Genomic DNA, 17300 nt, shown 5'->3' with positions numbered 1-17300 from the left:
TTTATTGCCATGATTCTTCATCCCTGTTGTGTGCCTGGCAGGTAGAGGTCCTCCCTCTCTGTCCCCCCCCCCCCCCCCCCAGCCTGGGGCAGGGCTGTGAGGTGACAACACAGGGGAGGGTGGGCAAAGCTGGTCTAATACAGTTTGGGGTAACCCCTCAAGAATTTCCAAATGCATTACTCTTGTCCCAGGGGAGGAATGCTGGCCTCACACCTGAGGTGGCACAAGAGTCCAGGGCAGGGTTCTGGGAGGAATGGTGATGGGCACAGAGCAAGGACCACCACAGGGCACCCTGGAGATCAAAGCTTGCTCCTTCCCTGCTCTACACTCTGCCTCAGCTTGAACATAGTGCAAGTGACGAAATAAATGATCCTGCGTGCCCCAGCTGCACTGTGCTCACTGCTGGGGCCAGGATCAGCCCCGGGGTCAGGGCCACAGCATCAAGGGGGGACAACAGGCTCAATGCTTGCACCATAAACCATGCTCTGACCACCCTTTATTTCTTCTCGTGCAGGCAGGTACTGACCACAGTCCTCCTACCCTGTGTAGGCAAGAGGGTCAGAATCATACCTCACTGCTCAAACCCCCCTAGCTGAAGGGTCACAAATCTAGGGGTGGGGCACCCTTCCACCCACCCTGCCCCAGAGCACACGAGGGAAGAAGGACAATGGCTTTCCCCTTTCCTAAGCCTTCCTATTTCCCCTTGATTTTGAAACTCGTGGATGGCAGCCACAGCTCCTTGAGAGGCTTGTCAGTTCCTCTGTCTCTCTGGTTGTGGTCCCCACCTCCATGCTGCCATGCCAACAACTATGCTCAATGCCATCCTTTGACATAAGGACCAGACCCCAAGTAGCTCCAGGCTGCAGGTGCTGCACAGCACATCTTCCTCCCCTTCCTTCCCAAGGCCACGCTGCTTGGTTGTCATCAAAGCACTGTGTGGGGCCAAGCACCTGGTGTCTTCTCTAGGACCAGATGCTGACACTGCTCACAGAAGGTGCCGCCCTTGGCCTGTGTCTTCCAGTGTGTACGCTTGGCCTTGAAGCTCAGACGCAGAGGGCCCCAGTGTCTTAAAATCTTTTTGAATGGCCGTGCAGCTACAAGCACAGCCCTGGCCACTGTGGTACAGCTGCCAGGGAAGCAAAGTTGTGAGCACTGCTGTAACCCTGCAGCACCAACATCTACTGCCCCTGCCCTACAGTCTGATTGTGGCATGGAAGAGCAGGGGCCAACACTTGCACTAATGGCTTCCTGCCCTACCCAGGCCCTGGCCTCTTCACTTCCCCACTTACCTGTGCTGTGACTCCCTGCCTGGGCTGCAGGCAGCAGGCAGCTCCAGCACAAAGCAGTCCATGGTGATGTGGTCAGCCAGGACAGCCACGTCCATGTCACTGCAGTCCCTTGCCCTGTGGAGGCACCGTGCCAGTCTGCAGGCATAGGAGGGTGCACATTAGCAGGTGCTGGCCACAGTAGGCATCCCACCTGCTCTGATCCCGAACTGTATGCAGGCAGTGCCCTTTTCCTCCTAGACACACACCTGCGTGTGCAGTTGCAGTGAAGGAGTGTCTGGCTGTCCAGATTATTCAGCTGGTACCTTGCCTCATGGGGTGCAATCTGATGCTCACACTTAGCCAGGTGCTTGCTGCACCGGCACGCCCTGCCCTGGCCTGAGGAGAATGGGCAGGTAAGCAGCATGCCCAGCACATGACCCCACCAGCCCAAGGCCTTAGGCCACCCCAGCTGCCCACAGTACCAGCTCACCCTGCTGCCTCCGCCCCTTCACAGCTGGCATGGGGGTGGCTCCATGCTGCTCTGCGGCTGGGCTGGATCCAATGCTGCCATACTGAGGGCGTGCGGAGATTGCAGCTGCTTGCTCTGCTCCAACCCGATCCTGTCCTGACACTGGCAATGCTGTTGTACGGCCAGGCTCTAGCTGCCATTGCACTGCTGGATGCCTGGTTGTTAGCTCAGCCTTATACCTGGCTGACACAGGAGTACCTGGGCCCTGTGGTTGCTGGGCTGCCTTAGGTCTCCGTGCCTGGTGGCGCCCAGGCTTTGCCCTCAGTTCCTGTTGAAGCCGCTTATGCCCTGTTCTAGAAAAATTCCTTCCCTTGCCCAGGGGCTCCTCCACTGGTAGGCTGGGGTGGTAGTGATTCTGCTGCACCATCCTAGCCAGAGGCACTACACCGTAACGCTCGCACCTGGGGACACCACGTGCTGTGAGGTCCTGTACACCAATCAAGCTGTGCCCGAGGAGACAACCGGGCAGGGCACGCTGAGGGCACCCCCGGGAACTCACCCACCCCACCAGTGCCACTGGACACACTCCTCGCTCTCTTCCAGCACAAAGCACGGCACCTCCAACAGGTCGAAGAATGTGACGCCGATGATGTTGGAGACGGTATCGTTGAGGGCAAGCAGGCACCGCCGGAACCTACGGGCAGGGACGGTGAGGAGGACGGGCTCCCCAGGCCCCCCGTTTCCTCACGCCCCCGGGCTCACCTGGCGTCACAATCGCAGTGGGACACGGTGTGCAGGCGATAGTTGCGGATGCCGTAGTTAAACTGCAGCGCCGTAATCTGCGCCCAGCACTGGTCGTGCTCCCGACAGCACCGGTCGGGGCCACGGAACAGCCCTGCGGAGGCGCCGATGAGCACGGCGCCGTGGAGGGAGACCAGGTGCTCCCGCCGCCCCCCGGCGCTCCGTACCCAGCTCGCTCCAGTTCCCCGCCGAGTCCCCCGCGCCACACCACAGCGTTCCTGGCAGCGTCCAGCCCCGACGGCGGCGGCGTTGCGCTCCCGGGAGCACGGGGTCGGTGCAGGCGGCGCGGCGACGCCACAGCGCGGATAGGGCTCGGCGCAGCGCGGCCCCGGGAGCGGCGGGCGGGCGGTGCGCGCAGGTGGCGCGGAAGGCGCGGGCGAGGCGCGGATCGCGGCGGGCCCAGCAGGCGCGGAGGTGGCCGGGGGCAGCCCAGACGCTCTCGACCAGCGCGGGTCCGGGTCCGGATCCGGTGCTCAGGAACGCCACGTAGCGCGCACCGCCCGCGCCCGCCGCCTCCCGCGCACACACAGCTCCGCCAAGCCAAGCTCGCGCGCATGCGCAGAGCGCCGCGCAGACCACAACCACACGCACCGACATCCCGCGCGCATCCCTCCCCCCGCGCCCGGCTTTAAGTCCGCGCCCGGCAGCGAACCCGGCGCCGATTGGCCAGTGCCGCGCAGGCTCCGCTCCGCCCCGGGGTAGAGCGCGGGATGCGGCCGGTGTGTCCCGACCCTGGCACCTCTTCATCCCGGGTACCCCCCCCATCTAGGGCACTCTCCATTTCCGGGCACCCCCCACATCCCAGGCACCACCTGCTACACGCACCGCACCCCACGAGCTCTCTCCCTGGGCACTCATGAGTGTGCTCTCACGGCCACGACTCTGGATACAGGTGTGTGTGCAGGTGCACCTGCTTGCACATTCACCTTGAGCACATGCGTACACACGTGTGTCAGTGTAGGCCCACGTACCGTGCATGCCCAACCACGTGTGTGCCCCGCACAGGCTGTAGCCATGTCCCTGCTCAAGTGTCTGCTGTGTTCAGTCAGGCTACCGAGAGCCATCCTGTCCAATCCCTGCAGAAGCTGTCCATGTCCTAGGACCACAACTGTTCGAGAGTTGAGGATCCCCGAGGATGGAGCCACCATAGCCCCCCAGGGCGACTCCTACTACTGCCTAACCCTCACAGTACAAAGGTGTTTCTAGATATTCAAAGGAACCTCCCATGTCCCAGTTTGTGTTTGTTGCGTTTTGTTCTAGTACTGGACATCACTGGGAAGAGACGAACTCTTGTCTCTGCACCCTCCCTGCCTGTGTATTAACAGGATCCCTCGAAATTCCTCTGCTCCAGCCTCAGCAGATCTCACTCCTGCAGGCACTTCACACAGTACAGGTGCTCTGGCCACTCCACCACCTCCTCCATGGCTCTTTGCTGGACTCACCCCAGCATGTCTGTGCCTTGCCCAGGCGATCCCAGCTGGAGCAGCAAAACCTCACCCTGGTGCTCCCTGGTGCAGCTTGGGCTACTCCATGAGGACACATCCCTGGCTCCTGCTTTGCTGGTGCCCAGCAGGATCCCATGGTCCATCCCAGCAGAACTGTTTTCCAGCTGGTGGCCCAATTTATGCTGCTACAATATCCCCCTGGGAATCAGGATCTCTCTACCCTGGAAATAGCCTGGGAGTATAGCTCGGCTGTGGGGCAGAGCTTACCCTCCCATCTATCCCAGGGCCCCTGTGCCCCAGGGAAGGATTGCTTAGGGTGGCCAGTGGGTCTGGGAATCCTGCTGCATCATTGCTGCATCCCAAAAGGATGCTGGCCCTGCCCTGGAGAATTGGCCCACTGAAGTCCAGATGCACCTCTCTTTTCCTGAAGGGGCTGGAAAGGGAAGGAAGGCAGGAAAAAAAACATGGTTCCTCTGGTGTGGCTCTTTCTTCCAGGGCTACTCTGGAGTCATGTTTGTGTCCAGGCTGATGCTTTGCCCTGCTGGGATGCTGGAGGGGCCAGGGGAGGTGGGCTGTGGAGCCCCATGTGCCCTAACCCTAACCTGGGGACACTGGGGGCTGATGGATGTGGCTTGGCAGCATAGGCTTATCTCACCTTATCAGAATTTCCCTGACAGCAATGCACTGCAGACAGAGCAGAGTCCACCCTATGGCTGTGATAGGGCTGCCATCTGCCACCCATGACATCGCCCCAAGTGTCACAAAGGTCTCCCCTGTCCTGGGAACTGCGTTCATGAAGCTGGATGAGGGCTGGCAAGACGGGCATGGGCATCCCAAGGCTGGGGAAGGGCTCTGCTCGGGGATACCCTGGTTGTGGGAGAATCAGTTTTCCACCCATAGGGACCCACAGAGCCCTCCTGCCATGGGCTTTGCCACACTGCTGTGTTCCTGTCCCAGTGCTCGGGGGGCTGCTCTGTGCATGCATTATGCCCCCTTGTGCCCAGCACCCTGAGACTGCCCCGTGCCTGGGCTGTGTTGTCAATCCTGTGGGGCCGCACAGAGAGGAATCCATGGGGCAGCACAGGACAGCCTTGGCTGACAAGTGTATGACTGCGTCAGAGACAAAAAACCCAGTTTTGGTTTGTCTGGAAGATAACAAGATATGGAGGGATGCCCATGCTCTGGCCTTCACTGCCCAAGCAGCCAGTGGGTTACAGGGCTGGCTCTGCAGCAGAGCTCCCTGCTGTGCAACCATGCAGCTAATACCCTGCAGCTGCTGGCACAAGGCTGGTATCGCGCTGGACAGTGAGGATGGGGCTGAGGGCTGAGCCCTGGGCTACCCACCCCAACAGGCAGCACTGCCAGCCCTGCACCCGACTCTGCTGAGTGTCTGTGGCTCAAGGCCGCAGACAAGGCCAGCACAGGGCTAAGCTGCCAAGGACTCAGGGCTGAGCCTGCAGTGCTCTCCCACTGAGCTCTGGTGGAGATGCCAGCCATCATGGTCCATGCAGCAAGGATGGGGAATGGGTCCCAGTAGAAGTCAGTAGGAGTGCAGAAATGGGCTGGTGAAGCACTTCTTCCCCCCCTTCTTCTGCATGCTGCATTCCATTTGGGGCAACCCAGTATAAGAAAGAACCTATACTGAAGTGAGGCTGGTGAAGGCTGCTGAGCTGGTCAGGACTGGAGCTAGGCTTACTTGGGCTGAAGGAGAGGACAAATCAGATTTTATCTGCCCTGAACTCTGAGTCATGGCAGGGGTAATTTCTTCTCCTTTTGCACTCCCCAGGCCAGCATGAGCATTGGGGTGATGCCTCCTATGGAGACATCCTGCAGGGTGGATGACCTGACTCTGAGTGGCTGCTAGACCTGGGGCCTCATCCATGTCTCAGTGCTGACAAACTCCCAGATGTTCCTATGTCCAGCCTTGCCCTTCACCCCCACCAGCCAGCAGCACTGGCTCCCCACTGTGTGTGTACCATGCATGCTGCTGGCCATGTCCTGCTTATGTCCCCTAGCGACAGGCACCCTTGAAGGGGACGCACAGCTCTGCCTCCTGGAAAAGGAATTGCTGCAGCACTGGATATAAGCCTGTTGGGGGTTGGTTCTTTCCCTTTTCCCTCTGTGAAATTTTCCCCATTGTCATGCTAAGATACCTGTTGACTGGGCCCTGGTGGCAAAGGGGAGGGGAGAGAGGAGGGAAATCCCTGGATATTCAAACATCCAGAAGAGGAAGCGGAAGGCTCTGGCTCGCCCCATTTCCCCCGCAGAGTTCAGACGAGAAGGACGATCGCCGCCTCAGCCCACCTGTAACATTCCAGCGTCGGGAGCCATCCTCACTGCTGTTTTTCTTGCCTTAACCTGCCACCATCCAGCACTCTGCTGAGCCCCAGGACCCATACCGTGAGCAGAGGGCTCTCTCTCCATCTCTCTCTCCCCCTGGGACAGCTCTGCCATCACCCCCAGCCCTCCTGCGGCTCTGCGGGACCCGCCCGCCCCCAGCACCGGGAACTGCAGCTCAGGGAAAAGGTGCCTGCAGCCAAAAAACACTGGGACTGAGTTACTGTTCTGTTTGTGGGTAATTTCATAGCTGTTGTTGTTCTTGTTTGTCATGTTAGATATACTAGTAAAGAACTGTTATTCCTATCCCCATATCTTTGCCTGAGAGCTCCCTTAATTTTAAAATCATAATAATTTGTAGAAAGGAAGGATCACATTTTTCAGTCCAAAGGGAGGCTTCTGCTTTCCTTAGCAAACACCTGTCTTTCAAACCAGGACAAAGCCTTTCTGCTTTTTACTGATCTAAGCTGGAACTTACAGCTTTGTGGAAGGAAGCAATAGAGCATCCAGGGCATCTATGGCTCTGAACATGAAAGGCAGAACAGGGAAACAACTTTATGAGAGAAAATGTGTTGTTAAGGTTGAAAGACAAAATTCAAGCTGGAATGAGCAAAAGAATGGTGCAGTTATTTCACACCTGAGTTGAGATTATCAGTTCAAGCACTTTGCCAACCTAAGGAGACCCTTGAGGGCTCCTGTGGACTCTGGCATGCACCCTTAAGTCCCTCCACCCCATGCTGGTTGGTGGGCACTCCCCAGGCTGGCAGCCAACACAGCCACCTAGTCTGCCTAGAAGAGCTTGGGTCAAACTGCAGCCCCATGAGACATCTTTGTCCCATCTGGATCCCATCCTCTGGCACCAAGACCCCACACCGTTGCCACCCTATCACACTTGTGTGGGGACCCTCATTACACAGCAGACAGGAGTGCCCCAGCCTGCTGCATCAGGCTGTTCAGGCTTTCCATCAGCCTGATGTGGGGGGAGTCAGGCTCTTCTGCTGCTTTCATGGCATTTCCCTGCTCCCTGGCTACCCTGTAGGGCCAGGGTGGTGGGCTTAACTTACCTGCACCCTTCAGTCCTGGCTCTAGGGAGAGCACTGGTTCAGGCTGGGGTGGCACTGGTGACCATGGGTACTCAGGCCACCCTGGGCAAGGACAGCCCACATACCTGGCCCCAGGTTCTGGGAAGGCTGTGCTGGTTGTCATCATGTAGCATCTGCCCAGAGTTCTTCAAGAAAAGAGCCATCCCTCTAGGATATATTGTCTAATACAATTTTATAGGGAGAAGGGACTACAGTGGCAGAATTTTCTTCTCTCTTGCCAGATTCTCATTGCAGAAGCAGAGCTTCCATCAGCTATTTTCAGTGTGAGTCTGGGTATAGGAGAATCGAGGGGTAGGATGGTCGGGATGGACGGATACAAGAGATCTCTGAAGCCAGGTCTTGGAACCTGTGTTTTATTGCAAAGGGCGTGGGTTCAAGGGCCCTGCTTGGAGCTGCCAGCCACAGCTCGGAGCAAGAGAGCAAGAGTAAGAGTAAGAGCAAGAGAGAGTAAGTGTAAGAGCAGTAGTAAAAGGAAGGGTAAGAGAGCTAAGTTCCCATTATAATACAATAAATCTTCTGTGTTGAATATTCTAATTTTCACCAACCAATCTAATACAAGATACAAATCCTATAGCATTTACATACAGCCTATAAGAATCATTACATTACCATACTGTGTTATATTTTAAACCCTAAAAACTACTCTTTGGACCCCTTCTGCCAAGCTAGTAGGGTCTGCTCTGAACCTTGGACCTGTCTGCAACCAGAGGGAATTGTTCAATCAAGAAGGGATTACTTTCAGCCGGTCATACTATTGTTTTCTAGTTGTTCATTAACTAAGGTTTGGTATCTCAAAGATGACTTTCATTTCAATCTCACTTATAGTTTCCATATACTCAAAATCTTTTGCCAGGCAATCATATTTACAAGGTTTTCCTGTTTCATCTTCCCCAACATCTGGGCTATAGGGATGATGGAGTGGTCAGGCTCTGCACATCTGCTGGTCCTGCAGCTCACAGGAGCTGTCTTCTGCTCTGGGTCCTGAGCCACAGCTGCAGCGTCCTCAAGGTCTTTTCCAAGAGTCAAAGAGCACCCTGAAGGCCCTGGGCAGCCTTGGCTCGGTAGCCCTGCTTGAGCAAGGGACTAGACAACCTCCACCCTCAGCAAGGAGGAGTGCCTTGCTTCCAGCAGTAAATAACCAGCCTTACTTATAGGAAAGTACAGAAAGTCCCAATACATAAGAAACACAAAGAAAACCACCCCAAAACCACCACAAGGCACAGAGGTTCCTTGTAAAAGGATACTGATGGTAAGAGGAACTTCCTAACCTTTTCTGTTTTCCCTTAGCCCCTAGGCATTTCCCCATGCCATTGTGGTCTTGGGAGTGCCTGGTTTTACTGCCCTGGTGAACACATCCCTTTAAATTATGGGAACTAACCAGGAGGAAACAGCTCTGCAAGGAGTGATACCTGACTGATACATATCACTGCACACCAGGTGAAGGTCAGGTAAGTGATGAGTCAGCAGGAGCTGGGTTTACTAAGAGCAAGAGGAGCAGCAACTCAGAGCAGGGATCTGAGCATGAGTGGGGCTTGGCAGGAGCTGTGGGATGGCACGCTGGGGAGAGGAAAGCTCACAGGGTTGAGGCATTTCTGGAAAGCACAGTCACTTTTCTTTCAGTGTCCAAGGAAAACTGTGGGCTTGTATTATCATCTCTTTGGAAATGAGATGAAGGGACCAAAGCAGCTTGACAAGAGAAAAAAGTCCCACATGCTTCAGCTTTCTTTCCCATTGTGTACAACAGATGTGACTGAGCTCTGCCTGTGACAAATGCTGGGAAGGTTTGGGTGCCTGCAGTAGGAAGTGTGTATGGCACTGGGTGATTCATTTACTGAAAAGTCAGGTGAACAAGCCACAGCATGTGTGTGGTTGTTACTCCCAGGTGGCAGAGCAGGGCCTGGAGTGCAGCCAACTCCACCCTGAGCACACATAGGAGCTGGCAGGGCTGCAGCCTGTGCACCTTGGCCTGCAGTATCCACATCACATTCACATCATTGTAGAGCTCAGGAAAGGGGTAGGAGTGGAGGACAAGCTTAAAAACTTGAGGATTCTTCCTTTAAATCCACATATCTCCCAGTAAATCAATTTCCCTGGTTCTGGTAAAGGAAGCAGCTAATTTCAGATGGCCTTAGGCCCCAGTGAATTTCTCCTTCTCACTGGAGCTGAGTTTGGTGCAACTGAGTCTGGGCTTCTCCTGGCTCAGTCGAATGTAATTGCTGTCCTGGCTCTCATTTGTTGTCCAGCCTAGAAACAAGGCATGAATTCCAACAATTTCTACAGAGGGCAAGCCTCACGAACAGTCACACCACAGAGCTTCTGCAGATATTGGCCAGTAGCAAGATGAGGCCAGCTGTGTCCCAGGCTTTTATAAAGGTTGTCAGCAGTAACAAAGCAGGGAAGTTACACAGAGCTGCAATTCATGGAGTGAGTCCTGGAGACACAGCATGCTGCTGACACAAGGGATTCTGCAAAGGAAACTGGGACTTGGGAGCTTCCTTGAACCCCTGGCCAAAGATGGCAGCTTAGGCCTGTGCTGCTGTTGTCACAACCCCCTGGTCAGGGGAATGATGTTCAGCATAAATTCTCACCAGGTTGAACAAAGAAAATGGACACATGTCAAGAATTCCTGTGTTTCATTGTACAGTCACTGTAACTCTGGCAACCAGCCCATTGCTTAGACTCAAAAATTGTTGGCCAACAAGCCTGTAAATTCTTATAATATGCTTCCACAAGGTGCTGGCTAACAACCCACAACACATTCCCATAAACTTCCCCCTTGCACAACAAAGTTCAGTACAGAGTATGAGGTGGAATATGGTAAGTGTGCTTTGCCCAGGAGAGAAATAAACACAAAAGATGGAGAGAGATAACAAAGATTATCATAAGTATGTGGATCCAATCTTGGTCTTGCCACACAGGTGGTCCAGAGCTGGAGTTGTGAGACAAAGCAAGTGAAAAAGTGTCCTGGTTTGAAAGACAGGTGTTTGCTAAGGAAAGCAGAAGCTTCCCTTTGGACTGAAAAATGTGATCCTTCCTTCCTACAGATTATTGTTTTTGAAATTAAGGGAGCTCTCAGGCAAAGATATGGGGATAGGAATAACAGTTCTTTACTAGTATATCTAACATGACAAACAAGAACAACAACAGCTATGAAATTACCCACAAACAGAACAGTAACTCAGTCCCAGTGTTTTTTGGCTGCAGGCACCTTTTCCCTGAGCTGCAGTTCCCGGTGCTGGGGGCGGGCGGGTCCCGCAGAGCCGCAGGAGGGCTGGGGGTGATGGCAGCGCTGTCCCAGGGGGAGAGAGAGATGGAGAGAGAGCTCTCCGCTCACGGTGTGGGTCCTGGTGCTCAGCAGAGTTCTGGATGGTGGCAGGTTAAGGCGAGAGTCCGACAGCAGTGAGGATGGCTCCCGACGCTGGAATGTTAGAGGTGGGCTGAGGCGGCGATCGTCCTTCTCGTCTGAACTCTGCGGGGGAAATGGGGCGAGCCAGAGCCTTCCGCTTCCTCTTCTGGATGTTTGAATATCCAGGGATTTCCCTCCTCTCTCCCTTCCCCCTTGCCACCAGGTCCCAGTCAACAGGTATCTTAGCATGACAATGGGGAAAATTTCACAGAGGGAAAAGGGAAAGAACCAACCCCCAACAAAAAGCAAGGGAGGGAAAAGACAGTGAGTGAGCCCAATCCACTTTCTTTTCTAGTTAATCTGGTGCAAGCCTTTTTGTAAACTTGACTTTTTGTGCTGTTTTGTTCATGCACGCACAGCCAGTCATTTCAGCACTCCTGCAGGAAGTGAGTTGAAGGAGGGAACTGTGCATGAAACTCAGGGGGAAGCAGGAAATTGTCTAAGAATGCACTGCCCAACCTCCATGGGACTCTCTCCTCCAATCACATCTTTCCTATGTAAGTCAGAATGTTTGAGACAAAACATTCCTATGCATGGTTCAGCACAGCCATCAGGAATGGTGACTCTGCAGAAGCACTAAAGTTTGGTGAGCAGCAGGAGCCCATGACTGGAGAGGGAATCTGGCCTAGAAAACTACCAAGTTAATTAGCAAATCCAGCTGCTCTTCCAGAAATCTGCCACTGAAGCATCCTTGAAGAAAGGGCAATGCTGGTCAGTAAGCTGCATGTTTTTATTTTGGATACTCACAGCACCTACAACTTTGCTTTAATTCATCCTTGTGTCCATGTCAGTAATTTTGGAGGGCCAGAACAGCTTCACAGGCTCTCAAGCTTCAGGACTACCTCTACCATGTGGCCACACCATATACACAGTTACCTCAGTACGCATTCTTGGGGCTGATAGCTTTCCTGTGCCCTGTGGCCAGAGTTTCTCCACGAAAGGAAAGGACTGATGTAAATCTTTTAGATTTACATAATGGTCAAAGCAGAACTGGCCATTTTTCTTGGAAAGCACAAATAAAACCACAGGAGGAACCCCTCGAGCATTGCCATGCACCTCCACCTGCAAAGATATACTTCAGGGTTATGCAGGGACATGGGCTTCCTGAGTTCTTTTGCAGGAACACTGGAGAAGCTGTGAGCAGATTGGATTTTGGTTTCACTCACATTCCAGTTAGTGATGATGTAGCCTATCTGGTCCACAAGCTGAAGTGGTGACTGAGGAACAAACAACAGCCCTGGCAGACAGACCTCTGCTTTCATTACAGGCATGTCCTGGTGGCAGGTGGTGACTCCTTCCTGGCAGAGCATCCCACCAGGACTTACCAAGTTGGCCAAATTCTGCACAGGGCAGAAGCCCGCCGGGTGACCTCATACATGGAGATTCTCGAAGCTAGAGTTTGCTTGCCAGCCTGGCACAGGGAGGAGAGGCAGAGGAATGGAGGCCACAGCTGGTCTCTCGGCTCTGCCACAGCAGGGAATCTCTTGCTAGAATTGGCTCCGAGACCCGATGGCGCGGGGTCATGCTCAGAGCTGCGGGAGAAGGGAAAAGCCCTCGGGCATCTGTGCCAGTCTGTCCAGGGGATAACACTCCCTCCCCGTCTGGCCACGAGATAAAACTCCCTCCTGACCACGAACTGGTGCGCTACTACCTGAGGTGAGCTCAGCCGAACGCTGCCGAACCGCTCCGCTAGAGCCGGTCGGTGCCGTCGTGCACCGCCCCCTGCGGGCCGGCCGCGGCCGAGGGACTGTCGGGGAGCGCAGCCCACGGAGCCCGAGCACAGAGCTGGCTCCCTGTCCTGGAGGGACACGGGAGCTCCTGGCGGCAGTGACTGTCCCCTGGGTTTGGCTCACTGTGGTCCCTGTGTGGAAGCCCAGCAGCTCTGCATTCTGCCAGGGAATGGCACCCAGCTGTGGTGTCATGTCAGAGCTGAAGATTCTGCTTTGAGAAAAGGGGCTTGGAGCAGAAGACCTCCAGATGTGCCTTCGCTTGTGAATAAACATTTATTTATTTTGAAACACAGACCCTACCTGGTGGATTGTCAGCGCTGCAGAGAGATGAGCAAATCGGTCCCCATGTGCACCCAAATCTGCAAGCTGTACAGTTTTTCTTTCCACACAAGTTTCTCACTTGCTGCCATTGCTTCCAGCAATACACTTTCTACTTGCCCTTTGTTCTCCAGCTGCCTCATCACATGCCTTGTCCCGCTGCATGCTGCATGTCCTCCACTGGCCCAGCAGCTGGAAAAGCAGGATGGACTGTGGAAGGAGGGCATGAGGGGACTCCTCAGTCTGCCCCCAGCAGCCTGGGGACAATGGGCAGACTGCACGTTGCCAGAACTGCTCAGGGTGAGGTGAAGACATCTGCTCTGTGCACCTAATAGACTCCTACAAGTTAGGAGGATCCTAAGTTAAGAGGATCCTCCAAACAGACCTAAACAAACCTCCCACACAAAGATGTGGAGTACAATGAGAAATATGGAGGGTGGCCTAGGTTTGTCACTGTTTACCTTCTAGCACACCAACCCTCTATCCTCCTCTCCCTTTCTTATGGGGTGTTCCTCTCACTCAGTATCAGCCATAGGCAGGACTGTGGTCACCCACTTGGTTTCATTGAAGTCTATTGCAAGTTTTCTTGCCAAGTCTGTGCTATCACTGCTGCTCAGTGTATCACAGAACAATGTAGGTGGGAAGAGACCTTCAGAGGTCCCCAGAGCAGTCTCCCACTCCAGGCAGATTCCATTAAGAGTGGTTGCTCAGGTCCTCTTCTAATTGAGTTTCTAGTGTCTCCAGGGATAGAGATCCCATAGACTCTCTGGGCTCTGTTCCAGCACCTGAGCCATCTCATGGTAGTTTGTCTCTCTCATGTACCCAGCTGGAATTCCCTACATTCTATTGTGTGCCCATCAACTCTTGTCCTATCACCATGCACCTCTGAGGACCCAGCACTGTCCCCTTGGCATCTTCTCATTAGGTGGGTGCTTCTAAAGGCAGCAACTGGGATCCTCTAAGCCTTTAATACTCCAGAATGAACAAACCCAGTTCCCCCTCCCCTCATGCATCCCTTACTTCCAGCCCCTGCAATCCTGGTGGCCTCCACTTGATTTACTTCTGTGTGTCAGTGATGTTCTTTATGTATTTACCTGGAGTCCCAGCCTGGACATAACACCACAGAAGTGTTATGCTGCTCAGGATGGAGCAGGGTTTGTGGGGCTCCACATTCACTTTGCCTCCTGTCTCTGCTTGCACTCTACAGTGGTTTTGGATAATAAAAAGCAAGTTGTTATTCCAGAAGCTTAAGAACTTTCCATTTCCTGTAGCTCAACATAAACACCACCTTTTTTTTTTTTTTTTTTTTTTTTTCCAATGAGGAATATATTTGGGATCTACAGATCTACAGATATTTCCTGAGAGGCAGGTAGGGTCCAGATTCTTCTTGGTGGTACTGAATACTGAAGTAGTACAAGCACTCATCTGAGCTGAGCTGCCAAGGCTGAATTGCTGTCAGAGTCTGGTGAGCACCAACTGCTTTGCGGTGCATCCCAGAGCTCTTCATTTTGGTGAGAAGGATGTCCTTTACAGAGCAGAGGGATATTCTAGCTTCCTGCCTCAGGAAGGCAGAGCAGTGTCTGGTCCTGTTCCTTGTTTGCATTTTTATTTGGTTAATCAGAAGCCTCTTCTTTTGTGCCAAAACTTTTGTGTTTGGCACAAGAGAACTTATTGGGATACTGTTTTTCCAACAAATACCACTATTAGGCTTCAGTGGGATAAAAAGTGTTCCTTTTTTTTTGGTCACTGCTCAGCTAGGCCACTGATCATTGGAGCTTTTCAGCTGTGTCTTTTTAAGGGGTAAAATCTGGCTGCAAGAAGGCTCAGGACAGCTGTCTGAGAGGATGCTCCCTCTAAAAGCCCCAGAGGAGAATGCTGCTGCTGCTGTTCCATTTACTGCAGCCCTCCAGGAATCACTGTGTGCATAGTAAAGGAGTGAAAAAGGAATTCTGTGAATCTTTGAATGCAGGGTAGTTAAACCAAGAGCAGGCAAACCTGACATTGCAGTTTGGGAGAGGAAGGGATGAACTACCAGGGCCACTGTCAAGGCACTGTCATTAGGCACCAAAGTTGATATTGATTTGAGACGTTTTGTCTGCTGTGGTAAGATTTGTCACAAGTTAAAGGCCAGTGTCTCTGAAGATTTGGGCTTGCATTGGATCCCAAAGTGTTCTGGAACCCAAAATGGAGGAGTAGCAGCAGCAGCCTGTGCATGTGGCTGTGGGTAGCTGGCACAGAGGGAGGCAACCCCAGCTGGCCCAGATCATAGGTGGAGCAGGGAGCTGTGTGGGACAGAAAGGGAAAAGAAGGAGGTGCTGTAGCAGCTGAGGATTGTGCAGAAACACCACACTGTGAAAAGTCAGTCTCCATAAAGGAGACAGAGGACTCCTGCAACTTTATTCGAGTAAAGGGATAGAGTCCAGTGGGACATACCCCTGTGCTGTTTCTCTCTCGGTATTAGAGGATACAACCTCATTTTATCCTAAACTCCTGGCCACATGCTACCCTCTTTCCCATTGGCTGAGGAACTAGGAAGGTACAGCCCTCCCGAGCCGCCTACCATATACTCCCTCTTGAATATGTATCAACATTTTCCCAAAAAGTTTTGACGTTCAGACTGCCTGGGTTCTGCGATAGACTTGTGTGGACCCAATTATCCTATGACCCTGAAGTCCAGAAGTTCAAACTGTGGGTCAAATTGTCTGGGTTCTGCAACAAACTTGCAGCTTGATGTAGAGACATTAATACCTATTTCTTCTAAAGACCCTCACCCATCAAGTCGTTTGTAAAGATATTAGTACCCATATTTCCTGTCAGGATCAAACCCCAGCCTCCCCTGTGGCAGGTCTGAGGTCTGCTTCAGAGCAGATCTTCACACCTCCTTCACACCTAGAGCCTCCTTCACACCTGTGATGCCACCTCTGCAGCACAATCCTGGCCACCTCCAGCATCCACCAGCAAATGCTGCCCCTCAGGGAAAAGGGACTGTAGACCTGGGACACCCAGGGCGCTCTGTGCCATGTCCCATCCCACCCCAACTCATCCGCCTTCCCCACATGCAGCTGGACCAGTCCCCAGTACCCCCAGGAACTTGTCCAGGGTCCAGCAGTGCAAGTACTGTGGCCCTGTGCTGCTGAGCAGGAGCAGATCTGGGGGCTCTGACAGAGTCTCTGATTAGGAAGATCCTGACACTGTCACATCCCCTTCACTGGCATTCTCCCAGATGAAGCTCTGGCTGGGCCAAGGAGGGCCCTGGCATCCCCATGGGACAGCTCTCTTCATGGACACGGCAGAGACTATTCCCTGACCACATACCAGGGCACACAGCAGGGACCGGGTCATGTACTGGCCCTGCGTTTGATCAGCTTGAGACACCAATATGCCTGCCTGGGGGTCACCTCCAAACCAGTGGCAACTCTCTGCCTGCTGGAAGGACGTGGGTATGCAGGGCTGCCGCCCCATCCTGGGCAGCACTGTCCTACCCACCAGCCCCACCATCACCACCAGCCCCCAGGGGAGCCCAAGCTTGCCTATAGCCACCTTCAGTGCTGTTCCTGCCAAGGAAGCTGTGCCAGAGAATCCACCAGCACTGGATGTGGCTGTTTGCTTGGAAGTCAGAATGTCCCTTTGCCCCAAATCCACTGTACTATGTGCTGAACCTGCCTTGGATATGGGCCACCTGCCCTTTGCTCAGAGAGCTGATGCCACTTCTTCCGTCTTGCCCTGCCTTTGCAACACAAGCAGTACTCCAAAGGTTCAGGTACAAAGAACAAGGGACACACAATAAACTAATTAGCATTGCTGTCAGAGGTGGTAAACCTACCTTAAAAACAGCTCCAGCTTCCTATTGTGTCCCAGACGGGTGCTGGGATGGCCAGAGGCTCAGAGCTCCTGCACTGCTGGTGGGAGTTTCTCCTCTGCAGAAAATGCCCAGAGCCCCAGGGTAAGGATTGGTGGGGAGGAAGGCAACAGCAGGTGGTCTGGGGATGTAATCCAAAGCCTTGTGGTCTGAAAGGGCTTTGGGAGTACAGACAAGTCCAGGGCTGAGCAGAACATTCCTTTGCCATTCTGCACCCCAGATACCAGAAACCTCCTTGTGAGAGACTGAACTGTGAAGGGATGGTGACTCAAAACATTCTCCCATTTGTGGAGATGCCAGGGTGCTTTGTTGATATGGACGATGCTATTGGCCGACTTTTAATCTATTGACTGGAAGGTCTGGGACTGTGCTGAGAACTTCATCCAGGCCAAGTGCACAAGTGGATGAAGCAGTGTTATTTAGTTTATTTGCCTAAACCCCTGGAGTCACTGCTGAGAATTACACTCTTCTCCAATTATGGTGTCCTAAAATCAGAGGTTGCTTTTGTGCTGCTCATGTGAATCAGGAAGTTTTCTATCTCACCCTCCTGGCTTTTTTTTTTTT

At 53.5% G+C, this 17300-nt stretch overlaps 1 protein-coding gene across 1 annotated transcript; it reads right to left on the bottom strand.

Moving 5' to 3' along the window:
- Positions 1-924: 924 nt before the first annotated feature.
- PLA2G3 (phospholipase A2 group III) lies at positions 925-3135 on the bottom strand. The gene is made up of 7 exons (XM_062504283.1): positions 2706-3135; positions 2500-2632; positions 2297-2431; positions 1759-2198; positions 1535-1664; positions 1290-1424; positions 925-1126 (listed from the first exon to the last, which is right to left on the bottom strand). The coding sequence occupies exons 1-7, from the start codon at positions 3133-3135 to the stop codon at positions 925-927; spliced, it is 1605 nt and encodes a 534-aa protein (XP_062360267.1).
- Positions 3136-17300: the final 14165 nt, after the last annotated feature.

This window comes from Cinclus cinclus, chromosome 17 (assembly GCF_963662255.1).
Source record: "Cinclus cinclus chromosome 17, bCinCin1.1, whole genome shotgun sequence".
Classification (NCBI taxonomy): Eukaryota; Metazoa; Chordata; class Aves; order Passeriformes; family Cinclidae; genus Cinclus; species Cinclus cinclus.
This window is presented reverse-complemented; position numbering and strand designations above follow the sequence as displayed.

Coding starts and splice junctions, on each gene's coding strand:
- PLA2G3 (XM_062504283.1), bottom strand. CDS start 3,135: ATGTCGGTGCGTGTGGTTGTGGTCTGCGCGGCGCTCTGCGCATGCGCG. Junction 1,665..1,758: donor GAAGGGGCGGAGGCAGCAGG/GTGAGCTGGTAC, acceptor CATTCTCCTCAG/GCCAGGGCAGGGCGTGCCGG. Junction 1,127..1,289: donor GGCAGGGAGTCACAGCACAG/GTAAGTGGGGAA, acceptor CTTCCCTGGCAG/CTGTACCACAGTGGCCAGGG.